This window comes from Eucalyptus grandis, chromosome 4 (genome assembly GCF_016545825.1).
Source record: "Eucalyptus grandis isolate ANBG69807.140 chromosome 4, ASM1654582v1, whole genome shotgun sequence".
Classification (NCBI taxonomy): domain Eukaryota; kingdom Viridiplantae; phylum Streptophyta; class Magnoliopsida; order Myrtales; family Myrtaceae; genus Eucalyptus; species Eucalyptus grandis.
In genome coordinates, this window is record NC_052615.1 from 31417315 (window position 1) to 31428160 (window position 10846).

General features: G+C 41.4%; 1 protein-coding gene and 2 long non-coding RNA genes across 3 annotated transcripts; all 3 read left to right on the forward strand.

Moving 5' to 3' along the window:
* Positions 1–564: 564 nt before the first annotated feature.
* LOC104441834 (geraniol 8-hydroxylase) lies at positions 565–3233 on the forward strand. The gene is made up of 2 exons (XM_010055078.3): positions 565–1479; positions 2379–3233. Exons 1-2 carry the CDS (start codon positions 589–591, stop codon positions 2982–2984), a joined length of 1497 nt encoding a protein of 498 aa, XP_010053380.2. The 5' UTR covers positions 565–588; the 3' UTR covers positions 2985–3233.
* A 4351-nt stretch (positions 3234–7584) lies between these two features.
* Positions 7585–8289, forward strand: LOC120292849. The gene is made up of 3 exons (XR_005550465.1): positions 7585–7675; positions 7772–7932; positions 8021–8289. It is a non-coding gene; the product is annotated as an uncharacterized LOC120292849 (long non-coding RNA).
* Positions 8290–9001: 712 nt separating this feature from the next.
* LOC120292813 lies at positions 9002–10001 on the forward strand. Its single transcript, XR_005550422.1, has 3 exons — positions 9002–9267; positions 9483–9662; positions 9752–10001. It is a non-coding gene; the product is annotated as an uncharacterized LOC120292813 (long non-coding RNA).
* Positions 10002–10846: the final 845 nt, after the last annotated feature.

Consider the following 10846-nt stretch of genomic DNA (forward strand, 5'->3'; position numbering starts at 1 on the left):
GTCTTCCTTATATACTCCTTTATGCCATCATACCCGTTGGCACTTACAAAAGGAATTCCTCCAATCTACCCGTTGGACAGAATCAATTAGGAAGATTGTTCAAGCTATTAAAGGAACGTGTTGATAGCCCATCAATCGTTCGCCCATACAATCGGGATCTCGGTTTCCATAAGCGAGAACCTTCCAATAATATTTAGGCAATCACCGGATCTTCAATTATCGAGTCAATCTTCGATCAATCAAAGGACTCCGTTATGTCTTCTCCAGCCACGAGATATTCTCCAGTTGATAAGGTTAAATCCTTAACAAAACATCCAGTTCTGAATAACCTTTCTTCAACTGATTAGAGACTGTCAATGAGGATAGACTTTGAGTCTTGAGTCTGGCTGTCCGGAGGTCTTCAGACTTTAAATTGCAGAGTCTGCAAGCCTTCAGACTAGACTGATAGAAACGTTTTGTCAACTTCAAAACACTTCAAGAAGATTTCTCCAACACTTTGATGGACGCAATTTAAAAAAAACAAAAAGCCCAGCTGAAATATAAGAGATTGCATCAGCTTGGAGCTTTACACCAAAAGCCTCCTTAGCTATGGACGTCTGGGTCTCGTTTCTATGCATCTGCCTTGTATGGTGCTTGTTCGAAGCTCTTTCTTTCATCAGAAAGAAGAGCAAAACGACTCTTTCAAACCTTCCCCCCGGTCCGCCACCGCTTCCGGTTGTCGCTAACCTCCTAAGCCTTGGCTCTCAACCTCACAGGTCCCTTGCTAGGCTCTCCCACACTTATGGCCCCATCATCAAGCTTCAACTTGGTTATGTGACCACTATTGTCGTTTCATCTCCACCAATCGCAAGAGAAATCCTCCAAACCCACGATGCGATCTTCTCCGACCGCACGATCCCCGACAGCATCGCTGCCCTGAGGCAAAACGAGCTCGGCTTGCCTTGGATCCCCGTCTCACCTCTATGGAGGAACCTCAGAAAGATATGCAATTTGCACATATTCTCTCACAAGAAGCTCGAGGCCAATCAACACATCCGCCAGGAGAAAATTCAAGAGCTCCTCAGCTACATCAACGGAAGCCTTTCCAGGGGTGATGCTGTCGATATTGGCGAAGTGGCTTTTAAAGCCGTTGTCAATCTATTGTCGAAGACCATGTTGTCCGAGGATTTGGCAAACCCATCTGGTTCGGCAAAAGACTTCAAGGACCTCGTTTGGCGTATCATGGTCGAGGCCGGAAAGCCTAACATCGCGGATTATTTCCCCGCGCTTAAGAAGATCGACCCGCAAGGCTCGAGGCGGCGTATGACAGTCTATTTCACAAAGATTTTCGAGCTTTTCGACAGCTTGATCGAGAAGAGGTTGCGAGAGAGGGCCGCGGTTGGATCTATTAGAAAGAACGATGTGTTAGACACACTGCTTGATGCAAGAGAAGACAAGAGCGAGGAAGTGGACATTTTCCTCATCAAGCACTTTCTCTTGGTACTTTTCCACTCCTTTGACAATGATTTATTGGGTTATCATGATGTTCATCATCGCAGTAATCCGTGGGATATTAGTAGCCGCCTTCACTAATTACTTTGGATTTGCATTTCAATGGTTCTTACTTTTTTGTTTTTTTTTTTTTTTTTTTTTCCAATCTTGATCTCACGCTTTCTTACATTATTCGATATAAGATGCTGACCACTTTCAGAATGTGATTGATATCGACTTGTAAATTCGCATATAATTTAAAATATATATATTTGAAATTAGATGTTTTTTTTACTTAGGAAAAGAAAGTGTAAAAATTTGCCTTTTTCTTTGCCCAGAACAACCGTACACCTCGGGCCAAAAAAGGCGTGCGATCCTTATTAAGACAATGCACGGATCGGCCTTTTGCTAGTTGTCACTGGGTACATCGACGAAGGTGAAGATTGAGTTTTCCTAATAATTCTTTGAATGCTAGAAAACGATTGAACGAATAATGATTTGAATAAAGGTATGTCATAAATTGTTCGCTCACGAGGATCCCACATATGTCGGATTTTGATGTGAACATCGACGGGGACGGTGAACCTAAGCTGTACCTTTCGCATTTGTTTTCTTTCAAAAAATTGAATAGAGCTAAAAACTTGATTGAAAAAGTTGGTTTACAGGATAATTTTGCAAGTTGTTATTGGTGTGTATATATGCCCATCTAGTTACACTAGCGGTTTCGAGCTTCTCATATCTCTTTATAAAAGAAATTTGTGAATGGGACTTTAGATATCTAGCGATGCTCTTACTTTATATTAGCAATGTCTAGAGATATAAATTGTACGGTCAAGAATTGGTGCATTAAAGTTCATGTGTGACAATGACGACATATCGTTTATATATCTCTTGTGGTGGACACTCAGGATTTATTTGTTGCGGGAACGGACACTACTTCGAGCACAGTAGAATGGGCATTGTCCGAGCTAATCCACAGTCCCGAGAAGCTGTCTAGAGCGCAAGCCGAGCTTGACCGAGTCATCGGCAAAGGGAAACCCATTGAAGAATCTGAAATCGCTCGCTTGCCCTATTTACAAGCCGTCATAAAGGAGACTTTCCGGCTGCACCCCCCAGTTCCTCTCTACCTTTCTCGCAAATCGGGATCGGAAATCGGGATCGCCGGTTTCACAATCCCAAAGGGTGCGCAAGTTTTTGTGAATGTGTGGGCCATAGGAAGAGACCCTAGCATTTGGAAAGACCCAGAAGTGTTCATGCCGGAGCGATTTCTAGGGTCCGAGATCGATGTGAAAGGACAAGATTTTGAGCTCACTCCATTCGGTGCCGGTAGGCGCATATGTCCAGGCTTGCCGTTGGCCTTGAGGATGTTGCATTGGATGCTCGGTTCGCTCATAAACTCCTTCAATTGGGAGCTTGAAGGCAAAGTCAAGCCAGAGGACTTGAGCATGGAAGAGAAGTTCGGGATCACCTTGCAAAGAGCTCAACCTCTCAGGGTTATTCCCAAGCCACTGTGAAAAGAATATGGATATTCTTTTTATATGAACGAAAACGAGATAGTACGTGCTGCTTATTCCGAGTGTGTAAAGGCTATGAGCCTGATTCCAAGTCCAGTCCTAGTTGTTGATGATAGAAAACAACGTATAGACCTACATACCTAAAATGTTCGAGTGCTTTAGAAATACTCACTCTGTACCAAAGATAGAAAACTTTCATTATTACTACCCTAAGTTCCCAATCCACTTTCAGTTGGAGGCTTATCGCAAGTAACTGCTGAATGTGACTATGTGTGGTTAATATGACGGGTGAAGATCCTTTATCCTCGTATTGTGTTCTCGATTTGCGTCCCAACAATCTTGGCCATCAAATATATGCATTTAGTGACAATTTTTTATCACACGAATTAATAGTCGAGATGGTAGAGACATCGGAGGGAAATACGAGAGAGATAGAGGATCCTTTCCTACTAAAACCGTCATAACCGTGTACCCTTCAAACAGCATCGTGCCGCATAATGGTTTGAATAGTTTATTAGCAAAGGGAATACCATGTTAACCGCCCAAAAAAAAAAATAATAATAATTATAGTTGTTAAGATTAGATGCTCAATCACAATGAAATAAATAGTAAAAGCAAGAAAGAAAAATCTGGCATAAGGTTTGTCCTAGTTTACCCTTGAACTAGGGCTACATGCCTTCTTTCAATGGGCATTATGCACCTCAATAATAGTGATTAAAATGACTAAGATATAGTCGAAATAAACAAGATACTTTTATGAAAGAGTGTTGGAGCTAGCAAATATCACCTAGAGAGAGTGAATAGGTAATTGTAAAAAATATTGAGAAATTTAAAGTGAGATTGAAAAAGTGAAAATATGAACCTGAACTAGAGTGCAAAGTTTAGAGTTTGAAGAGAGATTAGAAATATATCACCGGTGTGCAATAGACTATAAAAGAATAATCAACAAGAGTTTAGGGATAAAAGAATTTGCACACAAGACTTATAATGGTTTAGCTTATAGTAAGTTTAGGTCCACTCTCTGATGCTAATAATCTATTGACGGAATTTCACTAGATCAAAAGATATTACAATAATGAGTGATAATACTCAATTTATATCACTCAATCACTCTTTCGGTATTTCTCTAAGATCACAATTTATAGCCCAAGAAAGACAAGTATGTAGGAGCAAAGTTCTCTCAAACTTTGGAATTCTTGATTTTGGACTTTGTCACTTTCTTTCTCCTCAGTACCATGGTCTCCTTTTCATACTCCTCGACTCCCAATCTAAACATTGGACAGTCTTCATTAAATCATCTTCCCTTCTACCCATTGGATAGATTTATATCAAAAAGATTAAGTAGTCGTTAAGTGCCAAGATTTTAATCTCTATTTATTCTAAATGCTCATACAACTAAAGTCTTGGTTCCAAAAATAGAAGCCTCCATTTTAAAATGTAACTTGTCTTGAGATTTTTTTTTTTTTTTTGGTCGAAAGATAACTAATATTAGATTAAAGAGTCATACAAGCTATAGCCGAAGCATCCGTAGAGAGAAGAGTAAGGAAAATAGAGGGAGGGAAGAGGAGCCAGTTTGTTGGTGGGCCTTGATCCCTGTGGGCTTTAGCAGCCCAGTCAGCTGCTAGGTTTGCCTGTCGCCGGATATGTCGAATCGAAAGGTTAGGGCATTGCTGAAGAAGATCTCTGAGAATCGCGAAGAGGTGTTGTTCCTTCCACAGCGGCTGTTGTTTCGTTCAAACAAGCTCCACCAACTGCAAGCAATCAGATTCGATCTCAAATTGCTGAAGATGGATTCCCTTCTGGATAATCCATTGAAGAGCAGAGATAAGGGCATAGATCTTGGCTTGGAATGCCGACTGGGCAGGCACTGATCTGGTAAGTACATCCGTCAAAAGCCTTTGCTGTCTCTGTAAATGCAAGCTATTGAACCTTTGTTCGATTCTGGGCGAAAAGCCCCATCAATATTGCACTTGATAAAACCCTCAGCAGGTGGATTCCATCGCTGTTCTAAATTTACCTGTGCGTTTTGAGTCTTCGCTGGCAGGGGTTGGAGAATCTTGAAGATATTGCTTTGAGATAAAGCATCAGAGACCACGATGAGAGGATCCAGTGGTATTTGACGAAATACGGCATTATTGCGGTGTCGCCAAATCTCCCACAGGATATGAGCGATCGTTTCAAGATTGGGAGACGCTTGTGAGAGAGAAATTCTGTCAACAACCCAAGCATCGAATCGGCTAACTGAGGTTGGTGATATACTGACTTGAATGTCTTCATGTTTCCAAATGTCAGTAGTCCAAGGACAGAAAAAGAACATATGCTCGAGTGATTCGGCTCGAATTGTTACATAAAGAACAGTAGGGATGAGGGATGATATGGCGCTGATAGAGATTAAGTTTTGTAGCAAGTGCATTTTTGCAAGCTAACCATAGAAAGACCTTAATCTTGGGTGCTGTATGCATATTCCAAATTTTCCTCCATAATAGTGGCGGATTAGTATAAGAGGGGGAGGGTTTAGAAATTGGTTTCTGAGATTGTGAAGAGAGATAATGATGACAACTCTTTACTGTGTAGGTACCAGAAGGAGTCTCTGTCCAAATCAGTTGATCATGATGGAGAGACGGATTGATTGGAGTATTTAGGATTGCTGAACTAACCTGAGCGTCAAAGAATTCAGTAACAGAGGAGTACTTCCATTCAGAGAGTTGGGAATCAATGAGATCAGCAACGAGTTTAGGAGCAATTGCTTCACGACCTTTTAATAAACTCTGCCATCCCCAAGAAGGACGATATCCTGAGGGAGCATTCTAAAAGGATGAAAATCGAAAGTATAATCCTTTAAAGAGCTGACTCCAGATAGCTTGAGGATGCTGTAAACGATGCCAAGCTTGCTTGCCAAGCATTGCTTTGTTGAAATTAATTAAATCTCTGAATCCCATCCCCCCTGAATCTTTTGAAAGCTTTAATTCTGACCAGTTTTTCCAGTGAATGCCAAAAGGACTGTTTTGTTTGCTCCACCAGAATGCTGAGATCTTCTTTTCTATCAATCTGCATAGGGACAGCGGAAGCTTGAAGATAGACATGGCATACTGCGGTAAGGCCTGTATAACAGATTTCAGTAATATTTCCTTGCCACTTTTCGATAAAAATTTGTCTTGCCAACTTGCTAACTTTGCATGTACTCTTGCCAGGATCCAGGAGAACATCTCCCTCTTGGAACGGCCCCAATCGGATGGAATGCCCAGGTATTTTCCATACTTACTGAGAATAGGGACCCGTAGTTCTTGTGCTAGATTATGTTGTAAAGAAAGAGGACAATATTTGCTAAAGAACACACCAGATTTATTTCTATTGATGAGCTGGCCGGTAGCATAACAATATTGATTAAGTAGATTGGCAAGATTTTGGCATTCAGAAAGAGTGGCTTGAAGGAAAAATACTGAATCATCAGCAAAAAATATATGAGATAACTTTGGACAGTCTCTATTAAATTGAATCCCCTTGATGTGACCAATGTCCACGGCTTGAGTAAGAGTAGCGAGATAAGGCATTGTCAAGTAAAATGAATAGATATGGAGAGAGGGATCACCTTGGCGCAGCCCTCTAGTAGGCTTGAAATAAGGAAGTTGTTCACCATTAAAACGAATACTAAAGGAGACTGTAGTAACACAAGCCATTACACGAGTAACCCAAAATTGTCATGGAAACCCGGATGCTTCAAGTATGCTTCCAAAAAGTCCCATTCAACCCTATCGTAGGCTTTCTGCATGTCTGTTTTTAGAATAAGGTTGAAACGTTTCTTACATGCTCGCACTTTGAATTGATGCATGACTTCTTGAACCACCATAATGTTGTCATGTATCTGTCTGTTGCTAATAAACGCTGCTTGCTCTGTGGAAATCAAATGAGATAGCCATGGTTTGAGTCTGTTGGCCATAATTTTTGAAATGATCTTGTAAGCAAAGTTACAAAGACTTATAGGACGATGCTGTTCAATACTCTCTGGATGCTGAACTTTAGGAATTAGGGCTATGATCGTTCGTTTAGTCTTGTAGGCATAATACACCGCGAAAAGTCTGAACTGTTTGAATAATCGTGGTTTTGATAACATTCCGGTGATGCCGGTAGAAAAGGCCGGGAGACCATCGGGTCCGGGAGACTTCAAGCTCCCAGCGACAAGTGGCTTGGTAAATCTCCTCCTCTCGTTACTCTACTCTTCAAATAGTTATTCATTTCGGTTGTTACTACCGGAGGACACTGTTCTAATAAAGGACGAAAATCTCGTAGCCCCGAGATACGTATAGGCGAGAGAAGAAGCCTGCGCAAGATCTTTTAGCTGATCTGGTTCCCTGATCCACTGATGGTTAGTATCCAAGAGCATTGTGATTCTATTGCGTTGTCGTCTTTGCATAGTGTAGGCATGAAAAAACTTGGAATTATGATCTCCCCATTTTAACCATTGTATACGAGACCGCATGGCCCAGAATTGTTCCTCTTGACTCCATAATTTTTGAATTTCACATCTAATAGCATTAGCCTGCTCCTTATCCCCTTCCTGATAGGATGTTCTATTGATAATGGTCTGCAATTGAAATTGCAAGTGAGAGATGCGTTGGTGACCATTGCTGAATCGGCCCCTGCTCTAGCTTGCTAACTTGGTAGTAACCGCCTGTAATTTGGATAACAATGAGGTACAACTGTTTTCCATGCCTGTTTAACGATGTGATGACACTCTTGATCTTGATTCCAGAATGCTTCGTAATGAAAAGGCTTTGCACACTTGACAGATGATGGACAAGCTATCAGCAACAGGGGACAATGATCAGAGCCAACCGGAGGTAGAGCAAATACCTCTGCAGAAGGGTGAGACGTCAGCCATTCCATGGAACAGAGCACCCGATCAAGCTTCTCCTTTACCAGAGCATCCCCTTCTCGGTTATTGGACCAGGTAAATTCGCAGCCTTTACTTTGTATTTCTATTAATGCACAATCATTAATCATATTCCGAAAAGAGGTCATACGTGAAGTGGATGCAGGTCTTTGGCCCATCTTCTCCCATGGAGAGAGGAAATCATTGAAATCACCGAGACATAGCCAAGGTAAATGAGTTGCAGCATGGAGGATTCTTATGGTATCCCAGAAATCCTAACGGAGTTGATAAGTTGGAGGAGCGTGCAAGCAAGTGATATGCATGGAGGCCGATGTCCTATGATCACAGGCGATGAAATCCAGAAAGTGAGAATCTGTATGTACAAGAGTAACTTCAAAATTGTCATTCCAAAATAGAGAAAGACCACCCTTGAGGCCATCGTTCCTTCACAAAAGAGTGAGTAAATTTAAACTTATGCTGTAATCGATTCACAAAAAGTTGATCATTCTTCGTTTCCATTAAAAACACGATATCGGGCTTGTCACAGGCTACCATCGCCTTTAAAGCTTGAATTGTCAGGGGATTGCCCAACCCCTGACAATTCCAACTCAGGAGTTTCATTGGGAACTCGGTAGCTGTTTAGGGCCAGCCGCCAAAGCCCGAAGATCAGGGATATCTGCCTCCAAAATAGGGGCATCCAGAAGGAGGGACTCATCAAAAGCTGCCGATGAGGTAAGTTTAACATCATAGGGCGAATATCTTTTCGGTTTTTACTAGAACCTCCAATAGGCATGGGCCGAGGAATCTTAGATCTCTTCGTTGATGCTTATCCGTTGGAGGGATCTGAGGGTTTTTCATCTTAACTGCTGCAGGTACTAAGTCCGTTGTGATAGTGATGGGAGTTGCAATATTCAAGAGCCTGGAATTCCCCTGATGTATAACTGGATACGAAGTTTCTTCCACTATTACAAGAATTGGAGGGAGAGCAGGGAGGTCAGGCTGAATTGGAGGAGGAGTTTCAGGTACTGTTTCTTCCATTTGCTCAACGGGGATTTTAGGGTGGTAAAAGGCATCCCGATGAAGGGCTAAATTGTTTAAGTTCGGCTACGAGCCGGGGTCCATAGATCATCGTGTCCCGACCATCGAATTGTGCTTCATCATAAGGGTATTCCGGACAGGATGCTGCATAATGACCAAGCCTTCCACAGGAGTAGCAGTAATGGGACAATCTCTCATACCGGAAATCGAGCCATAGGGTCTTGCCGTCAATACAGATGAGTTTTCCTGTTTTCAAGGGTTCTTTTAAATCTAATTCAATCCTGATTCGTGCAGAGATATCAGTTTTCACATCCTGAACTTTACCTATCTGGGATACAGCTCTACGCAAGATAGGAGGAGAAGTCCATTCCAGAGGTAAGCCAATAACATGCACCCAAAACAGACACTTTCCAAAGTCATAGTGTTGTAAAGGAGTATTAGGTTGCCATGGTCGTAGGTTAACCAATTGTCCGGAAAACAACCAAGGGCTACCATCCGAGAATGCGTCTTTTTTCACTTTCAGATACGAAATTTGATTATATACAGCCACAGTATCTGCTGAAGTGATCTCTACATGATCCACTCTCCAGGCTTTCTTCATCGCAACATGAAATGCTGATAAATTCACAGAAGGGTTTGTAAAAATATTACCCACCAGTATAAGGCGACAATCCTGCAGTTTGGCCGAAGCAGGGATATCATCCCAAACCTCCAACTCCTGTTCCGAGCATAAACGACCCAGGCGACTACAAAGGGAAGCAATTCTGGAGGTATTGTCCGGTTCATCCATGGTGAGAAGAACCAAAGTACACTAGTATTTATAATTTGTATGAGTAATGATCAAAACTGTAATTTGTAGGGGTTGCATGTTACAGATCGTCAACATGCAAAGTAAGAAGTACTGATATTTGAGGGTGACGGAGTAGACATCGGACGCAGAGGAAGGAGATGACTGGAGGGAGTGGCTGGAATTGCGCATGCAAAGGAAGAAAAGAGGAGCAGAAGCAGTTACGGACAAGATGGCGATGAACACCAGTGGTTCAAATGAAAGGCAAAGTGCAGGAGAATAGCTTAGGGAAATGAAGACATGATGAAAAACTCGAACATTACGCGAGAGGAAACTCGAACATTACGCGAGAGGAACATAGTCTTGTCTTGAGATTAATTGCCAATCAATTAAGGAGTTTTGCATTATAAGATTCCTTGCAAAACAATCTTTAAGATTGAGAGTCAATCAAGTCTTTCTATTTATGAAATCTGAGCTAGATCACTAGCCATCACGATGTATACGATTTTTTGAGTCTGAACAAGCTTCTCAATCAAATGAACTGTTTATGTCTGAATACTTTCAAAGTCTAAATAGACTTCACAAAGAGCCTGAATATGCTTAACATCTTCACAATATCCTGGTGCAAGAATCTGAATATCCATGAAAAACACGATATCAGACGGACTTAGAATCGAGTCTAAATAAAATCAAGATAACTTGTAGACTTTTCTTCTGAGAACAATTTTCTGAATCGAAGATACTTACAAATATTTGTCAAACTCATTATTGGTTTTGTCAACTTCAAAATGTATTGAGATGTTTCCTTACCAAAAAAAATAAAAATAAATAACCTTACCAAAAAAATGTAGTGAGATGTTTTCTCAATAGAGAGAACTGAAACTACCTTTACGCCACAATACATGCATGCATATAAAACTACCGATGGAACCCGTTATTTAACGTTACAAGTTACAGATGTCAGTGCGCGTGCATGATCCCATCGTCTACGTAAAGTCTAAACAACGTCCTGATGAGCTTCGACTCTTCCAGCGTTCTTGTTTTAGGGTTTTGTATGCAATTATTTCACCTTTTTGTTTCCTTTGCCAAGGATTGTAACGATTCGCCACGCCATGGGGATTTAAATTTATCTAAGACATGGGCCTATACGGCCGAATATGATCCCGA

Bases quoted from the DNA above. Each gene is read 5' to 3' on its own strand.
- LOC104441834 (XM_010055078.3), top strand. From the start codon at position 589: ATGGACGTCTGGGTCTCGTTTCTATGCATCTGCCTTGTATGGTGCTTG. The intron at 1,480-2,378 runs GTACTTTTCCAC...GTGGACACTCAG, and splicing joins TCATCAAGCACTTTCTCTTG to GATTTATTTGTTGCGGGAAC.